Source organism: Pinus tabuliformis, chromosome 1_2 (genome assembly GCF_031772625.1).
Source record: "Pinus tabuliformis cultivar Carrire ecotype Pingquan chromosome 1_2, CPIR1, whole genome shotgun sequence".
NCBI classification, from domain to species: domain Eukaryota; kingdom Viridiplantae; phylum Streptophyta; class Pinopsida; order Pinales; family Pinaceae; genus Pinus; species Pinus tabuliformis.
The window spans coordinates 1087170224-1087196942 of NC_142298.1; the positions used below are offsets into that span (position 1 = coordinate 1087170224).

The 26719-nt window shown below is 36.7% G+C and overlaps 3 protein-coding genes across 6 annotated transcripts; 2 read left to right on the forward strand and 1 right to left on the reverse strand.

Annotated features, from left to right (window-relative positions):
- The first annotated feature begins 5640 nt into the window (after positions 1-5640).
- On the forward strand, positions 5641-13077 carry LOC149209960 (ABC transporter B family member 1-like). 4 transcript variants are annotated; one of them, XM_089396559.1, is made up of 6 exons: positions 5641-5815; positions 5921-6402; positions 6781-7151; positions 7885-8354; positions 8697-8985; positions 12327-12457. In XM_089396559.1, exons 1-5 carry the CDS (start codon positions 5743-5745, stop codon positions 8954-8956), a joined length of 1656 nt encoding a protein of 551 aa, XP_089252685.1. In that variant the 5' UTR covers positions 5641-5742; the 3' UTR covers positions 8957-8985; positions 12327-12457. The 4 variants fall into 4 exon arrangements, with proteins under 4 accessions (XP_089252685.1, XP_089252687.1, XP_089252688.1 ...); XM_089396561.1 differs by lacking the exon at positions 12327-12457 and having other exon boundaries at positions 5921-6144; positions 6220-6402; positions 8697-12319; XM_089396562.1 differs by lacking the exon at positions 12327-12457 and having other exon boundaries at positions 5921-6144; positions 6259-6402; positions 8697-12319.
- A 3221-nt stretch (positions 13078-16298) lies between these two features.
- Positions 16299-16601, forward strand: LOC149209961 (uncharacterized). Its single transcript, XM_089398826.1, has one exon. The coding sequence runs from the start codon at positions 16299-16301 to the stop codon at positions 16599-16601; it is 303 nt and encodes a 100-aa protein (XP_089254952.1).
- A 6029-nt stretch (positions 16602-22630) lies between these two features.
- On the reverse strand, positions 22631-26447 carry LOC149209962 (uncharacterized). Its single transcript, XM_089396563.1, has 2 exons — positions 23358-26447; positions 22631-23257 (listed from the first exon to the last, which is right to left on the reverse strand). The coding sequence occupies exons 1-2, from the start codon at positions 26413-26415 to the stop codon at positions 22893-22895; spliced, it is 3423 nt and encodes a 1140-aa protein (XP_089252689.1). The 5' UTR covers positions 26416-26447; the 3' UTR covers positions 22631-22892.
- Positions 26448-26719: the final 272 nt, after the last annotated feature.

Consider the following 26719-nt stretch of genomic DNA (forward strand, 5'->3'; position numbering starts at 1 on the left):
AACCACAAATAACTTAGCAGAAGCATACAATCTTTTATTAGGCACAAGGATATTAAAAAAGAAAGCAATCTGAGATCCTATTATAATTGGTGATTCTGCAATTGTTATTGAAGCAATGTTTAAAGGCAAAAATCCCAGTGACACAACTATCAATAGAATTTATTAGAGGATAAGATTGAACTTAAATGGATTGTGGAGGGTCTGCTTCAAACATGTTCTGAGAGAACATAATAAAGAAGCTGACATCCTTGCTAATAAGGCCACAGAAAGAACTGAAGGAAGTTTAAAGGAAAACAAGGAAACTTATAGTATCCCCATCCCATAATTCACACCACTCATTATGATGAAAGAGGGAAAAAAATGGAAAAGGAATGAAGAAAATGGGAAAAACCATGATCAAAATCAAACAATCAGGGAGAGTACACTAGCAGATCACAATGAAGATTTGTTAGTAGAGACACTCAATTGGTATCTACAGAAATCTAAGCAAGAAATCCAAACAAATCTCAAAAATATACAAAGCTTGCAAGCCAAGGATCACAAATATTCTTTCTCCCTGAGACGAGTCGAAATATGTCTTATCAGGGTCAATTTACATGACACAATCGGGACAAATAATCGCAGTCGATTGATCACTCTCATCCTCTACAAAAGGACACGCATAGTAGTGTGCATCAACAGGCCTAGTAACTTCAAGGCAAGCTTAAATATCGTCGTAGCGATTGGCAAAAAGGTAGAAGTTTTTAGTCCTCTGTTTCAAGCCTACAATAAAGCAATTCCACATATAATTTCTCTCATTTATACGGGTTTCTTTTCATTCTGTTGCGTGTTTATCGACTACCCCTCTGCTATTCCCAAAATCCTCAATAGCAACAATGCCTCAATATCATTTAATCAACTCCCCATTTCCAATAGGTCTCTGCGTACCCCTCTTTTGATCCATCAGAGTAACCACGAATGTGTTAAACATATCATCAAGGTATCCTCTTTTCGAATCCTTCATCAATCCATTCATCTGCTTCGCCATAACGCCCTCTCTATTAGTCAGTTGGCTCCCGAAAAAGCCTCGGTGGATACATCTTCAAGTAGACAGTATAACATTTTACCAAAGCCAGCACAGGGTATTTCTAGATCAACAGGGGCGTAGTTGTGCATTGGTGAGGCAACATACGGTAACAGCTTGAACAAAGGAGCAGAGTAAAAGAAGATTAGCCTAGGTACATTCAAAAGGAACAAAAAAGATACAAAAAATACAGATACTCAGAGGACCAAAATGGCGTGTAACCCCATAGAAAGAATTGAAAAGAATGAAAGTTGCCCAACAAGCAGGGCAAACAGGTTCATGATAGGGAGGTTCAATCAAGCACTCAGGGATCTCAGGGTGGAAATGAAAACTGAGAACGTGTACAAACAGAGAAATATAGACAAGCAGAGCGCTGAAATAATAGAGCTTAAAGACAAATGTAAACATCTTGAGGAAGCTATTGAATATATCAAGTCATTCAACCAGAGCCAGCAAGGGGAAACCTCCACTGAGCAAAGCAAGAAGCATCATCCTCAATAGGAGGAATCAGTCAATCAGTTTTAGTGAAATCTTTTAATTTTAAATGTACTACAAGTATATTTTACTTCTAGGTCAGTATGTACTGCAATATGCCAAGCCAATCAAAGAAATCCATATAAAAATGGTTTCAAGTGTAGAAACAAGGGTTGTGTTCCCATTTTCAGATCTATACTTGAACCAATTTCCCTATGAATGTAACATGAGTATGCTTCTTCCTTTTTTTGCAATATAATCAATACCCAACAGTGTTAAAAATAGAAAAGAAAAAAAGTTAGGGTTATAAAGGAAAAATAAGGCTAAAGCCCAAAGGAGAGAATACGTTGTAGAATGAGCCTCTCAGCTCAATAATAATAATATTACCAAAAGAATAATATTATAAGAATATTATTATTGATATTATTAATATTATAAAATTATTATTCTAGATTAATCTTAAAGCTAAGGTTATAAAGGAAAATTAAGGCTAAATCTCAAAGGAGAGAATAAAATAAAAAGGAAACACGGTCGAGAAATCATGAAGGGAGAGAAAAATTAGGGAGGGGGCCAAGGAATGGGTTAGAGGTGGGTAGAGTGAGGTGACTGCTTATGAGAGAAAAAGTGGATAATGGGCTACCGGGTCTGACTATGTTTAAAACCAAGTTCAATTCTTGCAAGTGGCATAATGACCTATGTTGTAATGACTTCAATCCTTGTTGTTGAGTCCAAGCAGTGCCTAGACGACTGAAACTTGCATATTCCTCATATGGCATATAAAAATATTTCTCATGGAAAAAAATGAAGTTTCATAATTATGCAAATAATTTACCAAAGTAAAGTGATATGCAAAAAAATGATGAAATAACACCCATAAGGATCTATCATGGCTCAAGTAAATTTGGATGAAAAACTAGGCCTTCCAATAGAATTTCCACTAGGCGTGGCAAACTTTATCAAGGATGCATCCGAGTGAATGTAGAAGGAAACAATTATAGTGACTTGAAACATGGCGTTGAAGTCCAAGTGTTGATGCACTATTTGCTTCAAGTACCATTCACATGATGAAAGTCTAAGGTGAACTATCATGTTTCAGTTCATCTTGGGAAAGAACATATGAGATAACGAATCCCTTAGTTGAAACCTCATAAATAAGGTGTCACTCTAGGTAGCATTCCAACCAACTAAAGTCCTTTGATATGTGTTCACTCATTAGTTAAAGTCCTTTGATATGTGTTCACTCATTAGTTAAAGTCCTTTGATATGTGTTCACTCATTAGTTAAATGTGAGGAGAGATCTCAACACTTATTTAACTTTGACATAGTGCTTTACACATGTATGAGATGCAATTGACAAAGGAACAATCTTTACTACTAAAGGGCTTATACATATTGTAGTAAACTTCTAATATTTATTGAATGAAGACTTCAAATGATTACCCTTAGAGTCCCATTTCCAAAGTCTTATACTAATATAAATGTGAGTTTTCTAAATAACTACTTTTATTAAACCAAACTTATTTAAAGCCTTAGTTTATCATGAAAACTATCTAATTCTTAGATATGTTTTATGCACATGTGTAACAATGATGATAAAAATCAATTTTGATTTCTTCGTTTGATTCATCCAGACCACAAAATAACACAAGGTAAGGAGCATACATAGAAGAATGAGATGTGCCCCACATAAATAATGGTTTAAACAAGATAATAGATTAATCCAAATTAATTCGCAACAATGAACATACAAAATGTAGTAAAACAATAGTGAATAATTAATCAAAAGATGAATTGATCAAATAAGGCCAATTAATTATAGATGGTATAACATCTATGAATAATGAACATTTATATAAAACTCAACGAAGAAATTCAAGAAATTATTGGTTAGAAGCAGATGCAAAATTTAAAATTTAAGCTAACTATGTAGGCTTAACAAGGAAGATAGAGCAGAGACAGAAACAACATATTTCTTCCCCATTAAATTCACCATTCCATTGTTGGCTATTTGGTGCTAGTGAGTACTAAATAGATTCCACCAATAGGTTGTAGTTCTTGGTGCAAAGAGAAAGTGTTAAGGGTCTTAATAAGAATGTTTGAAGCATAATTATTTATTTCTTCTATTATGTATATATTGACAATGTGAAAAATGGGTGAAGCAAATTTTAATAGAATAAATAACCCTTTGAGTGAATTGGAATAAAAATTGAAAGTAGGTATAAATTTTCCTTATTTTTTGACGTTCTCGTTTTTTAGGTCTCTGTCAACATTTTCATAGTTATCAATCTTTTTCTCTAATTTTTTTTTAGATAAAAAAGTATAGTTTTACATGTAGTGCATACTATTTTTTCAAAAAAATTTCTCTTAGTATTAGTTCTCCCAACAGTTATTAACCATAAAACCCTAATTCCAAAATATGTTTCCCATTTTCGCGTTTTCACCCATTGGTGATGATAGAGTAGGATATATGTAGGCCTTCACACTAGAACTTCCTCTTTGATCCCGTGCAAGATATCATAATAATAAATAACATTGCAAAACTTTTCTTTCAATAACTGAGAAATCAAATCATTGCATAGATGAAACAACCACTACAAAGCATATATTGGTTGGAGGAATAGAACCCCACAAATTATATTAAGGAAAAGCACAAAAGAAAGTTACATAACAAAAGGAACAATTCATTGAGTAGCCATGAAGATGACCTTCAAGCTTCCTCTTCGGTCAAGCCTTATCCTCTTTAAGGATTTCCTTATAAATCCAAGTAGTGACTAGAAGAGACCTTCTCATTAGTGGTGGAATAAAATGTTCAACGCTAATATTGTTAAGATGCAATGAAGCTAAGGCCAGTGAATAACCAAATCCCTTATTAGACTTGTGCAACACAACTTTAATTTCATTGAACTTCTTGAACTCTCGAGAGATCATTGTAGTTATAGGTATTCTATGGAAAATACATATTTGGAAGTGAAGATGTTTCACAAGTATCTTTAGTACTTTATCACAATTAAGAAAAACACAAGGTTATAAGAATTTTAGTTCTTTATCACAATTAAGAAAAACACTAAGTTATAAACCATTTCCAATCTTTGAGTAAACATAGAAACTACTAAATCAAGCATGAAAACTACTAAATCACATAGCTTGATGTATTAGTAACACACATAAAGACCACATAAAAGTACATATTTAAACTATAATACCTAGAGCAAATTTGTCACGTAATTATAAATTTAATCAATTGCATGGTTTGAATTTAATTCTCGAGAGATAATTTAATCATTATTTATAACTTCATGCTCCATTAAAGTTATTGTATTAATATCCAAACATTAATGATGTTTTTGAAAAAATCCTCTTGTCTATATAAGCCAATGAAAATAGTATAATAACAAAGACTTAGTTAAAAGAGTTTAGACGTAATCCACCCATCTATCCGGTAATTCATTAAGAAGTGTATTGAAACAAGCCTATTGAAACAAAGGTGCAGAGCCTTGAAAAAATCTAATCAACCCATGGATATATGGTTAAGAGGGGAACATTAACGTTCACACTCAACATTGTATGAGTCCTTTTTATCATCTACGAGTAAGTAACAAAAACCTTGCAAAGTGCAAATTCTTTAGCCGAGTGTCAAAGATAATCATGAAAAGTAACAATATTGATATTTGGTATAAATTAGTTATTAATCTTTATTAAGAATTTAATTTATTTACTTTAATGTCACATAATGAATGTAAATTTATAATATTAATAAAATTAAGTTAAATTTTTTTTTTTTTAAATTTACAATTGAATTTATTTTTTGAAATTAAACAATGCTCATCGTTAAATTTGTGTACAAATGAAGAGGTAAATTAAGATAATTGTGAGATGCACTTTATTCACAATTATATATATATATTATATAATGTCTAATGATTTTTGGTTTTCATATTTTAAGTGGTTTTTACGTCGTAAGGCGTTCCCTCTGAAATGAACTCCCCTCCATGCAACCGTGTCTCGATGTGGGCCGTTAAATGGATTGTTAGACGATTAAATAATCTCCAGCCATTAGATCATCAGTGAAGAACGTTTTGATCAGTGAAGAGTCGCTCGCCCTGAGGTCTGAAGCGACACAGGTGAGTTTTGCATATCCCTCTAGACCAGAGATACCCGTTCTCAGCCGTTTCTCATTGAACATTCCCGCAGGAAAAACTGTAGCTATGGTTGGTCGAAGTGGGTCGGGAAAGAGTACTGTAGTTGCTCTGGTCGAGCGCTTCTATGACCCCATTGAAGGTATCCAATACATGATTTTACATGGCATTTTCATACCCTGAACTCCGGTTTTTACTTTAATGAATTGCTTCTCAAAAGTACTGTTTTTAATTTCTGTGAATGAAGGTCAAGTGCTACTTGATGGGTTTAACATCAAAACTCTGCAGTTGAAATGGCTTAGACAGCAGATAGGGCTTGTGAGTCAGGAACTGGCATTGTTTGCAACAAGCATTAAGGAAAACATGCTATTGGGAAGAGAGGATGCAACCCAGGTGGAAATGGAGGAAGCAGCCAGAGTTGCAAATGCACACTTTTTTATCACAAAGCTCCCCGAAGGATATGACACTCAGGTATGTGTACCGTTTTTAATTTCTGTGAATGAAGGTCAAGTGCTACTTGATGGGTTTAACATCAAAACTCTGCAGTTGAAATGGCTTAGACAGAAGATAGGGCTTGTGAGTCAGGAACTGGCATTGTTTGCAACAAGCATTAAGGAAAACATGCTATTGGGAAGAGAGGATGCAACCCAGGTGGAAATGGAGGAAGCAGACAGAGTTGCAAATGCACACTTTTTTATCACAAAGCTCCCCAAAGGATATGACACTCAGGTATGTGCTACTAGCTGTAATAACTGAAAATTCTTTGTTGCAGAGATGATTGATTAGTTGTCAGTTGATTGTTTGTTGCAGAGATGGTTGATTAGTTGTTTGGTGATTATGCTTATTTCCTTGCTCAGTCTTCCAGTCGCTCTTTATGACTTGTGTGTGCAAATAACAATAGTCTGATATGTTTACCTTGTCATCCTGGAATACCTTCTCCCACTATCAAGTCTCCTTCCCTTCCCTTTCTAACCCAAATCCCCAGGAGTTGAACTATATATCTATGGTTTATAGCACTTTTCTTCCATCTCACTATTCCTTTTCTATATGTCAGAGTTGATAGTAGCCATGGTTATGATTTGTACTAAGTTGGGTCTGCAACTCCAGGTTGGTGAAAGAGGTGGTCAACTATCAGGCAGACAAAAGCAACGCATTGCAATAGCCAGAGCGATGTTGAAGAACCCGACCATACTACTTTTGGATGAAGCAACCAGTGCTCTGGACTTTGAATCAAAAAAACTTGTTCAAGAAGCCCTTGACAGGTTCATGATAGGAAGAACAATAGTAGTTGTGGCACATCGTCTCTCAACCATTAGGAAGGCTAATCTGGTGGCAGTTGTTCAGCAGGGGAGCATTTTGGAGATGGGGACTCACGATGACCTTATCTCAAAAGGGGATGACGGGGCTTATTCAACATTGATCAGACTCCAAGAAACTGCCCATGAGCTTGGTAACAATGCAAGAAAGAACAGTGCCAGGTAAAGGTTTTATCCCACTATGTTAATTCAATAATGGCACATTGTGGTTAACCTATGCAATAGTTTTCTCACTGAAAGTCTATAGAATTGGAATTGTTTTGTTTCTCCCATAAATCCTCTCGCCTTCTTTATAAAATTGTAATTTTTTTTGCAGTCCCATAAATCCTTGGGGCCTTCTCTGTAAAACTGTAATTATAATGCTTATCCTCGGCTTCTTCTTCATAAAATTATACTTGTTTTGTTCGTCCTTAGATTAGCAGTTTGTGAAATTATAATTGTTTTGTTTGTCTATAGATCCTCAGGGTTTTCTTTGGAAAATTATTTAGCAGCTGCCAAGTTTTTCTGGTTTTATTACAGTGAAAGATTTTCCACCAAACTGTTTGGATGCCTTCTCATACAATCCTTCATTTTTTTTCCTCAAATTATAATGGTTTTGTTCGGTCCAGAGATAAATCTTTTTTCTTAAATTGTAGTTGTTTTGCTCCTCCCATTAACCCTTCTAGTGTTTATTGGTACTTTAGATGTTACTCTGTAGAAGTTTATGGACTTTTACATTTTGTCACATTCTGAATGACCCACTCATTCATCACCAAGATAGAAAGGAAACTTGTTCTGTACCTTCCATAAATTCTCAGTATTTATCAGTTTGAATGATCCCGGGAAGAAAGGGGAAATAGAATGAACATAGATTTGTATTCTCGTTTTGATTTTTTGTTTGTTTGCCCATTTCCAGGCCCTCCAGCGCAAGGAATTCTGTGAGCTCGCCCATAATTGGAAGAAATTATTCTTATGGCCGATCTCCCTATTCCAGAAGGCTTTCAGACTTCTCAACTTCCGATTTCAGCACATCTGTCGATGTCAACTCAGCACACAAAACAGAGAAAGTACCCTTCATAGAGCAGGCAAGGTCATTCTGGAGACTAGTCAAGATGAATGCCCCAGAATGGGCCTATGCCCTACTAGGATCCGTAGGGTCCATGGTCTGTGGTTCCATAAGCGCACTCTTCGCTTACATCCTGAGTGTTGTGCTGAGCATCTATTACAACCTTGATCTGTTATACATAAAAAATGAAATCAAGAAATACTGCTTCGTTCTGATAGGGATATCGTTCGACGCCCTCGTTTTCAATACGGTGCAGCATTCCTTCTGGGAAATCGTTGGCAAGAATCTGACCAAGTGGGTCCGACAGACAATGCTCGAAGGTGAACAAAACGGTTTCCGTGAAAAAATTTAGATTGACATGGCATTCTGAATATAGTCACATTCAGATTGACATGGCATTCTGAAATTGAGATAGAAGAGCACAGGATTTTCTTCTTTTATCTTCTTCTGAAGATTCAATATATGCATTGAGTGCTACCTTACCAATGGAGAAAAGTAAAATTTAGATATTACATCAAAATTTAGAAAGTCATACTTCTTAGACTGAAAAATGATTTTCTCAATTAGCCTATGATATTCTGAGGATATTAACATTGTTGTTATTGGACAGTTTGAAGTCCTTGATAAGCAACTGAGATTTTTTGTTCCATTTTGCTGACCAGGCAGTAAAATTGGTTACAACAATGCTTTCAAAAGGTTATACCCTAGGAAAAGATACTTTAAGCAAAGCCAAAGAGTTAGACGAGAAGTATCAAGTGATGGACACTGTTGCAGCAAAGGTGGCAGATTTTGGAAAATTCTTCGGAGAGATATCAAAAGCAGCTTTGATTACAGCTGGGCATGCAGCTTGCAACGCAGGAATAGCACCTGTCAACAACAGTTATTTTGCAACAGGAGCACTGATGGTTGCTGGGGTTCTTGACAGGGCAGCCAAAGCTGCTGCTAATTTTGGTAATAGGAATAATGTAGCAAAGAAGTAGACTTGAAGTATTATGGCACTATCAAGTTAGAACTGTAATGTAGTGGTGTTGGCCTTCAGGTTTATCTGTCTCATAATTAAGTATGCATGTAATGTTGCTTACCCTGCCATAGTCGTTCTTGTATCAAATCAATTTTATGGTCTCTGTATATGTGTTTAAATGTCTGATCTTTCTGCAGCCCTTCACATTGAGATACACTATATATCTGTGGGCTTCAACCCCCAAATGCATGCTAGACAGCTGTTGACACCAGCTAACATCAAGAAATTGGAGACGCTTCAGACCACTCAAGCGGTTGGGCAGCTTTTTGATGTTTGTTTTGGATAAATTTAGGAACTTCAAATGTTTTAAGTTCCCAATAGACATGGGCAATGACTGGATGGAAGTATGACTTAGATCTAACACAGTCATCTAAAACAAATAAACAACGTCTTCGTTCTAGATTTTTATTCATTCCTTCAAAATATTTGTTAATTCTGTCCTGAATTCCCTTTACACCCCCTTCTTTTTCCTCAGACACTTTTATCTGTCTGCACGTCGACAACAGCAACTCTTCAACGGCAAATTTGGGTGATAAAATTTCATGAAGAGGGCAACGCATTAGGAGTATTTTCATTTACTTATTTTTACTCTTTTATATTTTTTATTTATTTTTATATGTGGAGGAACAATGTTCAAATAAATTTAAGAAGAAATCTATTTCCTCAAAATAGCATTAATACTGCACTTAGATCTAGACCTTGCTTACCCTGCCATAGTCGTTCTTGTATCAAATCAATTTTATGTTCTCTGTATATGTGTTTAAATGTCTGATCTTTCAATTTTGTTTTGAGGTCTTTGATAAATGAGTACCATTCATGGGTAAACGACAATACTTTTTTCCTGTTGTATAGTTCCAAGATCAAGATTGGATCATGTAGATTACCTCAAAGGCCATTTTGGTCAAGAGTAACCTAGAATAAGATTTTACTTGTGAAAAGAGAGGAAAATAATGAAAAACAAATTTCATTTATTTCAACTGTTTTGTAAGAAAAAGTCTTAAATGTAATCTTACTTTACAAACTGTCTGTAAATAACTATTTGCAGAGAAGGAAGATCCTACCCTTTAAATTCTACTTATTCCTGTAGTTTTGTAGAATAGAAGTAGCTTAAAAAGGCCACCTACCTTACCAATGGAGAAAGGAGTAGTCTACCTAGGCGGAGGAATGGCCCGGTTTCCGTCACCGCCCAGAAAATCGTCCGGCTCCGGCCGCCGGCAATCCCTCCGCCCTCCGCCACCCTCCCCTAGCTCCGCCACCCTCCCCTGGCAATCCTGACATTCCCTGACAGAAAATCCGATCGGAGCTGGAAATCCTGACATCCCCTGACAGATCAGATCCGAGCTGGAATTGCAGCCGTGGAGAGTTATTGCCATTTCCAATTCGAAATGAGGAATTGCGATCCCGCGGGCTGCTCACTCACCTTCCTCCTCGACTCGGCACCTCCCGCTCTGCAATTCCTCCGCTCTGCAGCTCGCCACCCAGGGACAATTCGGTGACACCTCCGACTCTGTTAACAACTGATTGAGACATGCACCATTTTTGTCATGTATCTGTCGCCGGCAATCGTAAATCCTCGAGTTAGCGAAGATGCCACAGAGGCATTCAAAGAACAACAATGACTAGGCGTTCTTTACATACGACGAGAAGAGAAAGCTTGGGTATGGTACTCAAAAGGAAAGGCTCGGCAAGGACTCCATTAAGCCCTTTGATGCCTACTCTTTATGCTTGAAGCCATTGATAGACCCCCTCTGCTGTCAAAAGAGCCACCTCTTTTGCAAAGAATGCATTCTAGAATGCCTGTTAGCACAAAAGAAAGACATCGAGAGGTAAGATTCGTTATCCTGAATAAACCCAGCTTTTAGTTTTGAATTTTTTCGAGTATTGGGTATTGTTTTCCCTTGATTTGGGCAAATAGGTTCCTACTACCAGTGTCTTATAGGATGCTATAAGGGTTTTCTCTTTGGGTGTTACTAGTCCTCTGTCGGGAATTGTTCCTGTAATAGGGGTTTTCATGGAATCCTCCAATTGGGTTTGTGGGCATTTTCTGTCCCATTTTTTATGTTTTGTTTCGGGTAATGGATTCCTGTTATTAGGTTTCTTGGGGAACTATGCAAGATCGAGAAAGATCGGAGAGAACATATAATTTTTAGATGCATTGCCCATAAAAACATGCACTGTAAATTAAATATAAGTAATCTCTCTTCTTTTCCACAACTACTGGCAAGTGAATATATAGGTTGGTTAGGGAAACTATAGGACACCAATACAGAACAAGTAAAAACTAAAGTCAAATGATGAGGCGCGATAAACCTTCCTTTTTGTAATTAAAGACCCTTTTGACTTGATAGGCATTAACCTCCTTACAAGATCCGCATTACAATCAGGCTGTTTTTAAGCTGTGAAGCTGTGACCGATGGCATCCGTTTTATCAGAGTCACCTAGGACTTCCATCTGACATTTATCCACCAATGTTGCAGCATCAACACAACCCACAGCCTGAAACTATTTGGTCAACTGTATTGAGGGTCAAGGCTACCAGATTTTAACCGTGTCATCATCACTGCAAGTGCTTCAACTTGCTTCCAGACTGCAGCCTGTTGGACTGGTTACTAGACCTTCTTTGCCTGGGTAGATGATCTCCCTCCACCTGCCAGAATAAAGCTCTTATGTCTGTCCAGGGTCTATGTTATTTTCTTTGAAGGAATCATATGGTTACATTTTGTATGAATGGCACTGCCTTTTGATTTGTTGGGAATTTCAGATCTGCATCAGATGGCCAACAAGATTATAATATTATTCCATTTATTTCTTGATGGCTCTTGTTAATCTGGATTCAACGGAATTGGACATTTGTATGGCTTAGTTATCATAGTACCAAGGTAGATTAAAATTGACATTAGTATGCTTTGATGGCTCTTGTTAATCTGGATTCAATGGAATTGGACATTTTTATGGCTCAGTTATCATAGTACCGAGGTTGATCACAATTGACATTAATCTGCTTTGAGCTTTGGATGCCACTGTGCATATTTTGACTATGGGGTCATATTATTCGTTGCATATAGTTTAAGCTAGAAGTTTGGATACTACATGGTAGAAACGAGTGTTGATGGGATTATATCCCTATTCATTATCAGTAGAATGACTAGTTTAGGTTGCCGGCACTTCAATGTTGAGAGTACAAAATATCTGATATATTTAGGTTTTTAATTTAAATTTTTTATGAGTGGGTATTGTAAGTTGCTGGTGTTATCGGTGTATGATTTGACAGGAAACTTGCAAGCTATGAAGCACATCAAAAACAGGAGAAGGAGGAGGAAGAAGAGAAGTTGTTGTTAAAGAGGCAACAGGAACTTGATGCATTTGATCAGCAAAACAATGGTGTTGTACCTCAATATAATGACAAAAATCACATTCGAGACAAAAATAGTTTTCATGGGGCCAATAGTGTTAAAGTGACTTCATTTGAAGCGGAGGCTCTTCGGACAATGAAAGCATTTTGGTTGCCATCAGCAACTCCCAAGGGTCAAGCAAAAGTTGAGGCACCTTCACTTGATACAATCTGCCCAGAGGGTAAAGAGAAACTGAAGTTGAAGTCTCTTTTTCCAATTATTTTTACCAAGGATCCACATGATAAAAAATCTGAGGTTTTGGGGGCCAGTTCTATTTGCCCTAGTTGTAAAGATACACTAACAAACAGGCATACACTAATGGCAATCAGCACTTGTGGCCATATTTATTGCAAAAAGTGTGCAAAGAAATTTGTTAAATTAGATGGGGTTTGTTTTGTCTGCAATAGAAGCTGCAAAGAAAAGCATTTGATCACCCTGGAAAAAGGAGGTACTGGATTTTCTGGTCACGGGGACCACTTGGAGGCAACTGATTTTAAACATGTTGGAAGTGGTTCTGGCATGGGACTTATGAGGCCAACAGTTAAAACATGAACATCAAACTCATGTTGAACTACTATGTACAAATATGATTAAGTAGTCCTGGAATTTTAGTTTGTTGGATTTCATAAATTTGACCAAATAAAGCTTGATTTGCTTTTGTGTTCTAATTTTGAGGGTCTTATGCATCTGGAGTTTTAGGATGACGGTGTATCTCTTTTCAGGCATGTGATTGAAAAATCATGCAGGCATTTACTTTTTGCTCCATATCATCCTAAGCTTTCTTTAAGAGGGTTTGGAGGATTTAATTCTGTTTTGTTCTGATATATATATTAGTCAGCCTTGTTCAGTTAGCATGGTTCTAGGAATATGATAAGCATGGTATTAGTATATATGTGGCATTTGTATGAGAATATGGTTGCCTCTGTGTCTGAATCTGTTGGATAGTATGTATGCTGTAATAATATCCTGGGTGCAGTTCATGGAATCAGATATTCTTGACTAGGGAACGAAATACGCTAAAACATCAGTTTTCAAGAGATCAGTCCTAGTGCTGTATGTATAATTTAATTGCGATACAAAATATCTGATTTCTGATGCCATTGATCTTTGATTGGGCTTAATATGTAGTTTTCTCTTTTTCAGTATCTTAGCTTTTCTGCTTGGGGGCTACTGATATCCATGGGTGACCAGCGATGAATTTGATAAAATAATTTCTGTGCAAAATTTTGTAATGCTCACTTATTGAACTCGGGCCCAATCTCAATCATATCTCTCGCATGCTTTTCTGTTGCTCAAGTCAATTCAGCAAAAATCTTACCAAGAATGGACACTATGTTACTTTATGTAGATTTGATTTTTGTTGTATATTCATTATTGATCATTATGAAGGAAAAAGGAAATGTTCTATTAAGCTAGATCTTCGTTATAGAGAAAACTGGAAGTCTTCGAGGCTACAGATGGCAAAATCCCTCGTAATATTGGCGTGATATACATTAATCTTTATAACATATTTAACAGATTGAAAAGACTGATTTCTGGAGTTGCAGACATGTTATCAAGTTCAATGAAATCCATTCTTAACAGGGTAAATTTTATATATCAGGACTTCATATGTAGTAGCACCCCCTTCTTTGATGCCTAAATCTGAAAGTTGAATGTTTCAATGGAAAAGGAAACATCAAAGAAAATAAAATATGAATGCACACCATGTAAAATACAACTCCCAAGAAGTAGCTTCTCCCAAAATATAGTATTTTTGTATTTTCCTTCTATTGTATTCATCTTAGAATCCACATCACCCAATTGTGCTGCAATTAGACCATAAAGTGTCCAACAAATGGAGTTGAACCAATAAAACCATTTCCACCATACAAGAATTTTCCACCAAAGAACACAATGAACCCATAGAAGAGATTCCAAGAGGAGTACAAGAATTTTCCACCAAAGAACACAATGAACCCATAGAAGAGATTCCAAGAGGAATAAAAGGTTGATGAAATGATTGAAGCAATGTGGTAACCTAGAGTAATAACAACTGACATCATCCCAAAGTAAGTGAAGTAGAGGAAAGTGAAAAATATGAAGAAGAGGAACCACAAAATTTTGGCAAATGTCCACTCAAGAGAAATCATGGAGCAAACTCAAACTAATTTGCATTAGTAAAAATGAGTAACAACTTACCACATCCAAGGCTTAACTCAATTCTTTTCAATGTGAATCATGTTTATTACCATACTTTTGGAGGTGTGCCTCAAATCCTTCTTTATGCATGTTGAAATAGGGTATCAATGTCTTCTGCATGAGCCTCGATGAATATGTGCTGAATATGTAAAGAAAAGAAAGCATTTTGTGTTGTTGCTAAATTCTTGTTGCATTTACTTTATGAAATAGCCTGATTGTGATGCGGATCTTGTAAGGAGGTTAATGCCTATCAAGTCAAAAGGGTCTTTAATTACAAAATGGAAGGTTTATCACTCCTCATCATTTGACTTTAGTTTTTACTTGTTTTGAATTGGTGTCCTATAGTTTCCCTAACCAACCTATATATTCACTTGCCAGTAGTTGTGGAAAAGAAGAGAGATTACTTATATTTAATTTACAGTGCATGTTTTTATGGGCAGCGCATCTAAAAATTATATGTTCTCTCTGATCTTTCTCGATCTTGCATAGTTCCCCAAGAAACCTAATAACAAGAATCCATTACCTGAAACAAAACATAAAAAATGGGACAGATAATGCCCACAAACCCAATTGGAGGATTCCATGAAAAACCTTAATACAGGAACAATTCCCGACAGAGGACCAATAACACCCAAAGAGAAAAACCTTATAGCATCCTATAAGACACTGGTAGCAGGAACCTATTTGCCCAAATCAAGGGAAAACAATACCCAATACTCCAAAAAATTCAAAACTAAAAACTAGGTTTATTCAGGATAACGAATCTTACCTCTTGATGTCTTTCTTTTGCGCTAACAGGCATTCTAGAATGCATTCTTTGTAGAAGAGGTGGCCCTTCTGACAGCAGAGGGGGTCTATCAATGGCTTCAGGCACAGAGAGCAGGCATCAAAGGGCTTAATGGAGTCCTTGTCGAGCCTTTCCTTTTGAGTACCATACCCAAGCTTTCTCTTCTCGTCGTATGTAAAGAACGCCAAGTCATTGTTGTTCTTTGAATGCCTCTACGGCATCTTCGCTAACTCAGGGATTTACGATTGCCGGCGACAGATACATGACATAAAAGGTGCATGTCTCAATCAGTCGTTAACAAAGTTGGAGGTGTCACCGAATTGTCCTTGGGTGGCGAGCTGTAGAGCGGAGGAATTGCAGAGCGGGAGGTGCTGAGTCGAGGAGGAAGGTGAGTGAGCAGCCCGCGGGATCGCAATTCCTCATTTCGAATTGGAAATGGCAATAACTCTCCACTGTTGCAATTCCAGCTCGAATCCGATCTGTCAGGGGCTATCAGGGTTTCCAGCTCCAATCGGATTTTCTGTCAAGGAATGTCAGGATTGCCAGGGGAGGGTGACAGAGAAGGAGGGTGGCGGAGCTAGGGGAGGGTGGCTGAGGGCGAAGGGATTACCAGCGGTTGGAGCCGGATGATTTTCCGGGCGGTGACGAAAACTGGGCCATTCCTCTGCCTAGGTAGACTACTCCATGGAGAAAAGTAAAATTTAGATATTACATCAAAATTTAGAAAGTCATACTTCTTAGACTGAAAAATGATTTTCTCAATTAGCCTATGATATTCTGAGGATATTAACATTGTTTTTATTGGACAGCTTGAAGTCCTTGATAAGCAACTGAGATTTTTTGTTCCATTTTTCTAGACCAGGCAGTAAAAGTGGTTACAACAATGCTTTCAAAAGGTTATACCCTAGGAAAAGATACTTTAAGCAAAGCCAAAGAGTTAGACGAGAAGTATCAAGTGATGGACACTACTGCAGCCAAGGTGGCAGATTTTGGCAAATTCTTCGGAAAGATATCAAAAGCAACTTTGATTATAGTTGGGCATGTAGCTTGCAACGCAGGAACAACACCTGTCAACAACAGTTATTTTGCAATAGGAGCACTGATGGTTGTTGGGGTTCTTGATAGGGCAACCAAAGTTGCTACTAATTTTGGTAATAGGAATAATGCAGCAAAGAAGAAGACTTGAAGTATTATGGCACTATCAAGTTAGAATTGTAATGTAGTGGTGTTGGCCTTCAGTTTTATCTGTCTTATAATTAAGTATGCATGTAATGTTGCTTACCCTGCCATAGTCGTTCTTGTATCAAATCAATTGTATGGTCTCTGTATATGTGTTTAAATGTCTGATCTTTCTGCAGCCCTTCACATTGAGATACACTATATATTTGTGGGCTTCAACCCCCAAATGCATGCTTGACAACTGTCGACACCAGCTAACATCAAGAAATTGGAGACGTTTTAGACCACTCAAGCGGTTGGGCAGCTTTTTGATGTTTGTTTTGGATAAATTTAGGAACTTCAAATGTTTTAAGTTCCCAATAGATGTGGGCAATGACTGGATGGAAGTATGACTTAGATCTAACACAATCATCTAAAACAAATAAACAACGTCTTCGTTCTAGATTTTTATTCATTCCTTCAAAATATTTGTTAATTCTGTCCTGAATTCCCTTTACACCCCCTTCTTTTTCCTCAGACACTTTTATCTGTCTGAACGTCGACAACAGCAGTGCTTCAACGACAAATTTGGGTGATACTATAAGCCACACAAATTGGTCGAAACTGTCTTAGACCTTTTGGTTGTTGAATACCTCTTGCACTAGAAGGGTTTTGCCCTGTCCTCCCATACCCACAATAGCAATCACTCTGAATCCATTTTCCAATATCCACCGACTGACCTTTTTAGTATTTTCCTTTAATCCCACCGCTTGAAATTGAGATAGAAGAGCACAGGATTTTCTTCTTTTATCTTCTTCTGAAGATTCAATATATGCATTGAGTGCTACCTTACCAATGGAGAAAAGTAAAATTTAGATATTACATCAAAATTTAGAAAGTTATACTTCTTAGACTGAAAATTGATTTTCTCAATTAGCCTATGATAAATTTGGGTGATACTGTAAGCCACAAAAATTAGTCGAAACTATCTCGGGCCTTTTGGTTGTTGAATACCTCTTGCACCAAAAGGGTTTTGCCCTGTCCTCCCATACCCACAATAGCAATCACTCTGAATCCATTTTCCAATATCCACCCACTGACCTTTTCAGTATCTTCCTTTAATCCCACCACTTGAAATTGAGATAGAAGAGCACAAGATTTTCTTCTTTTATCTTCTTCTAAAGATTCAATATATGCATTGAATGCTTCAACACTAATAGTAGCATTGAGGGGGGTCAGATATTTGAGATATTTAGCACCCGTGTGTATCTTTGTGATTCTTTCCTTTAGTTTCCTAATGTTCCTGCCCATTCGATAGCGGAAAATTATGTTGATGAAAATAAGCTTGCCCTGCTCGCATTCCTCCACTATGTCAACAGCATTAGTGAGAAAATCCTCAAGTCTGTTAAGCCAATTGGTCACTGAACTAGAATTGGAAGTTCTGGTGGCTCTCGCATCCGTCAATAGGCATTTAATGGAATTAACCTCATCACAAATGAATTCAAAATCTTCTTCCCTAACCGCCTGACCAGCGCAAATTTGATTTTCCATAATAGTTTTGGCTTCGCTTTTGGTTTCGGCTTCTGGTGTTGGAAATACCATTTTATCTTTTCACGTTTATTATTTTTGTTTTATTATTATTGCTTGAATTTCTTCTTAATAAGTGGTTGTGTTTCTTTTGGTTTTAGTGAAAGTATGGGCTCCAATGTTGGCTCTCTTATTATGGAGTATAATTCATCTTTGAGAATTTTTCAATTATTAAATTAGGTTAGTCAATTGCTTAAAATATTAAATTTATTTCAAAAAGTTTTTGTTACTTTATAGGTTAGACATTGGCTTGAAATATTAAACTTATTCCAAAATGTTTTTGTTACTTTATAGATAAGGCGTAGATTGCTTGGCTCTATGAAAATAATGAAGGGAAAATACATGTTAATCTGTTACTTGTGCTCTTTGACTGAAAAATACACAGTGACAGAAAAATGCATATTATGCTAATTGAGGAATGTTTTTCGCTTGTCGAACTTATAGTATTGAATTTAACACATTAACACTTTACAACAATGAACTAACAATATTCATGATGAAAATAGCAATATGGAAGATTTATCTGCATAATGAAAAAGGCAATATGGGAGATTCCAATCACGTTCCAAGGCATTTTTTAAAATGTGGATGTGACAAAAGGTTGTTGTGGAAGGTGTTGTTTGTATATGGGAAATTTCTTGATCATTGTGTATAATCCTAATGTTGATAGATATGTCTACTAAGTGGTTCCAGTTAATGGGGCATTGATTTGAGCATTCAATATATTTGTATTCTTTATCAAAGTATTCTTTTGTTATATTTGTGTTCTTCAATTTATGCCTTACGGCATTTCCTTTGCAACATCTGGTGCAAATGCTAGTTTAGATTTTAATGACTCTCCATATTCCACATTATAACCCTTAGTGGGTTAGGTGTCCAACAAAACTCTCTCTCTTAATCTGAAGGGTTATATATGAGTATAAGAAGAGAGCAGAAATACAAAAATGCAAAAATGTATGGTAGTAATTGGTTGAATGTGTTTTTTTGAAATGATGGCATAAGGGGGAAGAACTCGACGCTGGTGGTGGTTTAAGGCGGAAAAATTTGAGGTGAGCTCTTAATTTGTGTTATTTAAACTAGTTATTTTATTATATATCCACACATCTTGAAAAACCTAGGGCACTTCGATTGCGCAGAGGTTATCCATCAAGCTTGTGATTTCAATAAATTCCTACCAAATCTTAAACTGAAAAAACTTCCAAAAATCTCACTAAAAATCACTAAAAACAACTAGTATACTGTTTTACATTGTTCAAATCATCATAAAGATATGATTGGCGTATAGTTCATTGTTGAATAGAGGGTTCTTTATATCAACCTGCTACCTCTTCTGCCTGAAACTTTCTTAGGAAAAATTTAACCTAATGAAAATTCAACCTTATAAAAATCAACTGACCAACTGATTTACACAAATTAAGTCATCTAAACTTGCCGCGAAATTTTAGTCAGATATGTGAATCTGTGGACAGACGCGTTTATGCTACATAATCCTGCCCGGTGTGAAGCCAAGTTTTGGGCAAGGTCAAAAGGTTCCCATGAATGGATAGTTCTTATTTCCAGAATCAAAGTCTGCCTGGCCAGTGGCATATATATATATGAGGTAATGTGAACATGTATAATTCACGAGTTTGGGATCCCTTGAAATTTAATGCATGCATTCCCCTTTTTGGGGAAACCTAGAACATAGCCTTCCTTTCATTCGATTCTAATGTTTGTACAGGGATACCTGGATTTGTGGAACTTGATACGCTTTGGAGATCCAAATACATGAGAGGGATTGAAAATTCCCAGATAGGTGACAGAGGATGCAAGCACGAAAATGACGTGAATCGAACCTGAGCCAGAGGAGACAAATTCCCATCGGTTTGTCATTCAAGCACAGCGCAAGCTACTCATTTTAGGTTTTCGCTCGATTACATTCCTACTCCATTGAAAGTTCTTGATGTAGTATCTTCTTTACAACATAGATATGTTCTCTGCTCCGTGGACTCCTCATAAATGTTTCCAAGAAAGAACATAATAAAATGACAAAGGAAATATTGTAAATTTAGTTGGCAAGAAAGCCATATCCCACAAAACTGAACATGAATAAGGCTGTAAAGTGAATAGTAAGAAGGGTTTAAAACTAAATGTTAGAAAGGACAGAGAAAGATAAGTGTCCGATTTTGTTCTGCATATTCAGAGAAACATCTTTAACAAATTCATTGTTTTACGCCAAGACAAATGTTTGACAAAAGAAAGAAAATTTACAAGAGATGGTTCACTTAGCTTTGCATGAAATAAAACACAAAAAAAGAGGAAGAAACCCAGACAGAGAACATCATTTAGAACAAGCATCTGGGAAGCCAAGTAAGAAAAAAACTATTTGCCAGTCCTGGATCCTGAGGTAAAGGAGCTTGAAAGAGAAAAAACAGACAATGGCAGAAGTTAGATCTGGAAGATCCATTTGAAAATGTCTAAGGACCAAGAAATGGGTTATGAGAAAACTCTGGAATAGCATTAACTCTGGAAGATAGATGCCAAATTTTAATACTCATATTAATGTGCCATATAGAGAAAACATTTCACGTTAGCTTAACTGAAACATATAAGATATATAACTGAAGTAGGGACACCAGAAAAATTCAACCAAGAAAGTAATTGGAGTAAATAGAAATTGGCAATCACTCGTCCCTTACCCAAGACAATTTCAAAATTGAATTTGGGTAGATATAAAATGATATAAAAGTATACAACTGCCCAAGCATGTTGGAAACCCTATAAAAGTGAAGCGTCCAGAGCATCTTATATGCCATTGTAATTTACAAAATGCAAAATATATTTTAGGGTGTCATAAGCATAGTGCTGTTCGAGTAGATGTGTTGCAGTTAAGCAAACGACATAGGTGCTAAAGTTTCTACCAGAAGCCATTAAACAAAATGAGGACAGATTCGTTTTTATCTACATTCTACAGCATTCAAGAAACCAAAATTAGATTGAGTCACTGAAAAATTGAGAGAACGCTGCCAAGAGTGAAGAGGCAAAATAAATTTGGGAATGAGTTAGTCCAACAGTTGCTAACTAGCTATGCGAAATGAACTGTGATTGAATTTTTGTGCAACCATATTGTGCACTGTCGCCTTAGTGAGTGCACAGGAGTCAATACAGGGGAACAACATTTAGGACCTAATCTGTTGAAACTTGATTCAAGCCCGTGATGTTGTACGAGAAACTATGAAGTTTGTGAAACAATGTCTTAACATGATAACACGTATTTTATCCATACTGCATTACTTCAAAGCTCATTCTAGAATTAGACTCTGAACAACCACAGCATATAGAAAAGGAAATGTTGTAAACATCATCAGTGAGACGAAGCAATTAGCTCATTCTAGAACTAGACTCTGAACAACCAGAACCTATAGAAAAGGAAATGTTTTAAACATCATCAGTGAGACAAGGCAACTAAAAGAAAAGTCCTTTTAGTGAGGCCGTGGGAAAAACCACAAATATGAATAAGACACATATGGTTGTGGCCAATAGAAATTGCACTGGCTGTTTGAAAAATAAATTTGGGAATGAGTTAGTCCAACAGTTGCTAACTAGCTATGCGAAATGAACTGTGATTGAATTTTTGTGCAACCATATTGTGCACTGTCGCCTTAGTGAGTGCACAGGAGTCAATACAGGGGAACAACATTTAGGACCTAATCTGTTGAAACTTGATTCAAGCCCGTGATGTTGTACGAGAAACTATGAAGTTTGTGAAACAATGTCTTAACATGATAACACGTATTTTATCCATACTGCATTGCTTCAAAGCTCATTCTAGAATTAGACTCTGAACAACCACAGCATATAGAAAAGGAAATGTTGTAAACATCATCAGTGAGACGAAGCAATTAGCTCATTCTAGAACTAGACTCTGAACAACCAGAACCTATAGAAAAGGAAATGTTTTAAACATCATCAGTGAGACAAGGCAACTAAAAGAAAAGTCCTTTTAGTGAGGCCGTGGGAAAAACCACAAATATGAATAAGACACATATGGTTGTGGCCAATAGAAATTGCACTGGCTGTTTGAAACATAAAATCTTATTCTGCAAGGTAGCCTAATGCCTTCTTCACTCTAGCAATGCCACAAACATGAAATCAGAATTGAACCTTTTACATGCCAGTCCTAACCTATAAGAACACAGAAATGGTTCGTTAGCTTCCGTCTATTATATCTAGCATTAGCATGATAGTAAACTTCTTTGATAGCCATACAAGAGGTCATCGTCGCTCATTTCTATTGCGTTTCTTAGTTTGGACTTTGAATCTAGTTTGCTCTCACCTTGACTGGGCTGTTAGTCTTTAGAACTACTAACTTGTTTGGCAGTATCATACAATTTTGATGTCTTTCAATTGATGTGACTGGCATAAAAAGATCACTGCATGGATATGAGTATTGACATCATGTATAACACATTAAAACAAATGTAGATCTGTAATCCACTTAGTATATTATTGCAAACATGTCTATTTTGCAGGTTGAACATAATTACAAATATACAACTTTATCCTAACAGAAATTTGCTTGAACAAGTAAAACTAATATAAATCTTTCCATGGGAAGAATAGAGACAATATGGAAATATTTTGCGCTGACAATTATCACAAACTAAGATGTAGAACTTTGGTCATCTGATGTAGCCGCATCATTCCTTGCTGCACTTGTATTACAAAGCAAATTGGATATGCTTTATTTTGGTCATTTTGGTCTTGTATTTTTCACCAAATCCTTCCTGATACCTTCCACTAGCATTACCACATTTCTCATGGTTGGTCGTTCTTCAGGTGAATCTTTAGAACAAAGCAAACCAACATGCAGTGAAGAAAGTATGCATTTGTATACAGCATTATCTTCAAATGAATCTCCATCCACCTCACTTAAAAGACTATTGTCAATCACCTCATTCACTCTATTTGGATATGCAAAGTTCACCCACTTATGCAGGTTAAGATCTCCAACAAACATGTTGTTAGTTGGCCTCTTTCTAGTAAGCATTTCCAATAATAAAATGCCATAGCTATAAACATCTCCTTTGGTAGAAACTCTTTCACCCAATCCATACTCTACATTCAAGGCAACAATGGTCAAATTATATTGAATCAATCCATACAAAATTATTAATAATGAAAAAACAAGTGGATTTAATGTTTTCAAAAACCATACCTGGGGCAATGTATCCAGTGGATCCTTTCAAAGCAAGTGTTGAAGAAAGTGAATCAGTAGAGGTTGCACCAATTAATCTAGCAATCCCAAAATCTGTTACATGACCAGTCATGTCTTCATCCAAAAGCACATTGTTGGGCTTTATATCACAATGCACTACTTGCACAGGAGAATCATGATGAAGATATTCCATGGCATTGGCGACATCTATGGCAATGCTTAGTCGTGTTTGCAATCCTAATTCACATTCTTTCTCATTGTTGTTATCATCTCTATTGGGATACAAATGCTTCTCTAAGCTTCCATTACACATATACTCAAATATTAAACCTTTGAACTGGAAGTTGGAACATGAGGTTATGATTCTCACAAGATTTCGATGACGAACCTTTTGCAAGACCTTACATTCTACTTCAAAACTCTTCTCAACGTGATCAGTTTGCAAATTGAAAACTTTCACAGCAAGTAGTGTGCCATCACTCAAAACTCCTTTATAAACTGATCCATAACTACCGCTCCCCAAAAGGTTGGCCTCTGAAAATCCATTTGTTGCTTTGGCAAGCTCGTGATATGAGATCCTTCGATGCTCTACCTTTTGGAAAATAGCTCGTCGAAAAGAAAAGTTTTGTGTTTGCAAGTTCAACTTTTGTGTAAGTGAATTCCTTCGCCAAAGAAATGCTAAAAGTAGACAGCATAGTATAAAACCAACACCAGCAACTGGCAATAGTACTTCTTTCAGAACTTTAGAATGACTTCTTGATGACGAGCAAGCATGTAACAGAAATACATGTGGTCCACATAGGCCAGGATTTCCAGTTAAAGATATGATAATGGTTTGATTTGTGTAAAATTCTCCTTCTGATATTTCCCCTGTGAGATTGTTGAAAGACAAATTTAAATAATGGAGCATTTTTAGCTTCTGGAGGGCAACAGGGATTGTACCTGATAATGAGTTCAAAGAGAGATCTAGGATGATGAGATTTTGTAAATTTCCAAGTGAATCTGGAATATAACCTTGGAAGACATTTCTAGATAAATTCAATGACTGTAGTGCTATGCAATTTCCGAGCATAGCTGGAATGAGACCACTCAATTGATTGGCAGAAACATCTATAGCTTGAGCCATTACAATCTTACTAATTGCTGCCGGCAATGGGCCTTCTAAAGAGTTCCATGACAAATTCAAATAGAATTGGAGATTAGAAAGCTTGGCAATTTCTTGTGGTATGCTTCCATTGAGTCTATTATAAGATAAGTCAAGCAGTTCCAAATTTGTACAATCTCCTAAACTGGCTGGTATCTTATCTGATAAATAGTTGTGATGAAGAGAAAGAAATCTCAGTTGTTTAAGATAGCGCAAGGAATTGGGAATTTTTCCAGAAAACATGTTATTATTAAGGTGCAAGAGACCGAGATGTTTTAATGGTTTAAAGTTATCCAAGATGTTTCCTCCCAGTCTATTGTTCGCAAAACCCAATTGTTCTAAGTTTACAAGGCTTTGCAATGATGGAATACTACCATGGAAAAGATTTCCACTTAAATCAAGAAAAGTTAAGTTGCTAAGATTTCCAATCTGAATAGGGATGTTTCCTTCTATTATGTTGTTTTTTAAAGACAACTCACGTAGATTGGTAGAAAGTCTTCCTATAATAGATGGCAAAATACCACTTAATTTATTGGTGCCCAAGCCTAGTATTTGTAGGTGAGAACAATTGGTAAGAGATGTAAGAAAAGGCATGGTGGTACTACTGCCACTATCAAGCTGATTAGAGTCCAATGTTAGTCGTTCAAGGAAAGACAGCTTACCTAGTTCCACTGGCACAGCGCCACTCAAATTGTTGTAATCTAGAAAAAGTATTGTGAGTTTAGAACAATTCCCAATGGAATTTGGTATGCTTCCACTGAGTTGATTTCCCCATAAGTCGAATTCATTTAATTGGTTCAGCTTGGCACCAAACTCTGAGGGGATATGCCCTGTTAATCTGTTCTGGTAGATGAGTAACAAAGCTAAAGAGGAGATATTTGACAAAGAAGTGGGAATAGTGCCTGACAATTCATTTTGAAAAAGAACCAGACCTACTAATTGAGTAAGGAGGCCTATTTCATGTGGAATGCTGCCAGTGAGTTTGTTAGTATAAATTTCCAAATCTGTCATTCTAGAGAGATTTGAAATTGAAGTGGGAATGCTACCTGACAATCCATTCTTAGAAAGAATAAGCTTTTGCAGACGTGTGAGGAGTCCGAATTCCTGTGGAATGTTGCCAATAAGATTGTTTCTAGAAATCTCCAGGTCAATCAAACGAGAAAGATTTGACAAAGAAGGGGGAATGCTCCCTGACATTTCATTTTCGAAAAGACGAAGCGCTTGAAGATTACGGAGGAGCCCTAATTCTTGCGGAATGCTCCCAGTGAGATTGTTTTCAGCAATTTCTAAAACAACCAACTCAGAGAGATTGCCAAAGGAAGAGGGAATAATACCGCTGAAGCTGTTTGCTCCTAAAAAGAGACTCTGCAAACGTGCGAGGGAACCCAACTCAGTGGGGATACTCCCACTTAGAATGTTAAAACTGAGAGAAAGTTCTCTCAGACGAAAGAGACGTCCCAGTTGGGGTGGAATATCGCCGTAGAGCGCATTATCTGAAAGATCAAGCGATTGGAGAAAAGACAAATTCCCTAGGAATGGAGAAATGGGGCCTTGCATATCCATACCAGTGAGGTTAAGGGCGATGACTCTTTCCCGGCGTCGGCTGCAGGTAATGCCAGTCCAAATGCATAACGGACTCCCGGGACTCCAGTTGGCCATGGAATGCTGAGGATCCTTGGCAATAAGGGACTTGAATTCCAGCAATGAAATTCGATCATCGTGAGTTGAGTGAGCAAAGGAAGAGGGAAGGAAGAGGGTAAACAACACAGAAAAGAAAAACCACACAGACCACATCATGTTTGAAACTAAAACCCAAAATGGTGGAGGGTAGGATCGAATGAAAGCATGCAATGCACAATTACTTATAACTTTTGAGGGACAGATAGGAAGGAGAGACGTGTGAAATGTATCCATGGCTTCGCACTGAAATTATTTTACATGTAGAATCATCTATGACCACAATAGTAAATCAGGGTCATGTAGATCATCTTATTGGTAATATCCTGATAGTTGTAGTTGTACAGTCGACCAATATTCAAAACAATGATTTTTTTATAGGTGGTAAAATTTATTATAATTTAGTTGTCAAATCAGCTGTGAATACAACTATGTCTAGTTTTTATCTGTGAACTAGTTGTTATCCTGAATGCATTCTGACTCATCATTGTTATTTAAGGAAAACCACGCTTTCTGGAATAACTCATTGGTGGGAAAATTT

Coding starts and splice junctions, on each gene's coding strand:
- LOC149209960 (XM_089396559.1), top strand. CDS start 5,743: ATGGTTGGTCGAAGTGGGTCGGGAAAGAGTACTGTAGTTGCTCTGGTC. Junction 7,152..7,884: donor GCAAGAAAGAACAGTGCCAG/GTAAAGGTTTTA, acceptor GCCCATTTCCAG/GCCCTCCAGCGCAAGGAATT. Junction 8,355..8,696: donor CCGACAGACAATGCTCGAAG/GTGAACAAAACG, acceptor TTTGCTGACCAG/GCAGTAAAATTGGTTACAAC.
- LOC149209961 (XM_089398826.1), top strand. CDS start 16,299: ATGCTTTCAAAAGGTTATACCCTAGGAAAAGATACTTTAAGCAAAGCC.
- LOC149209962 (XM_089396563.1), bottom strand. CDS start 26,415: ATGGATACATTTCACACGTCTCTCCTTCCTATCTGTCCCTCAAAAGTT. Junction 23,258..23,357: donor CACTGGATACATTGCCCCAG/GTATGGTTTTTG, acceptor CCTTGAATGTAG/AGTATGGATTGGGTGAAAGA.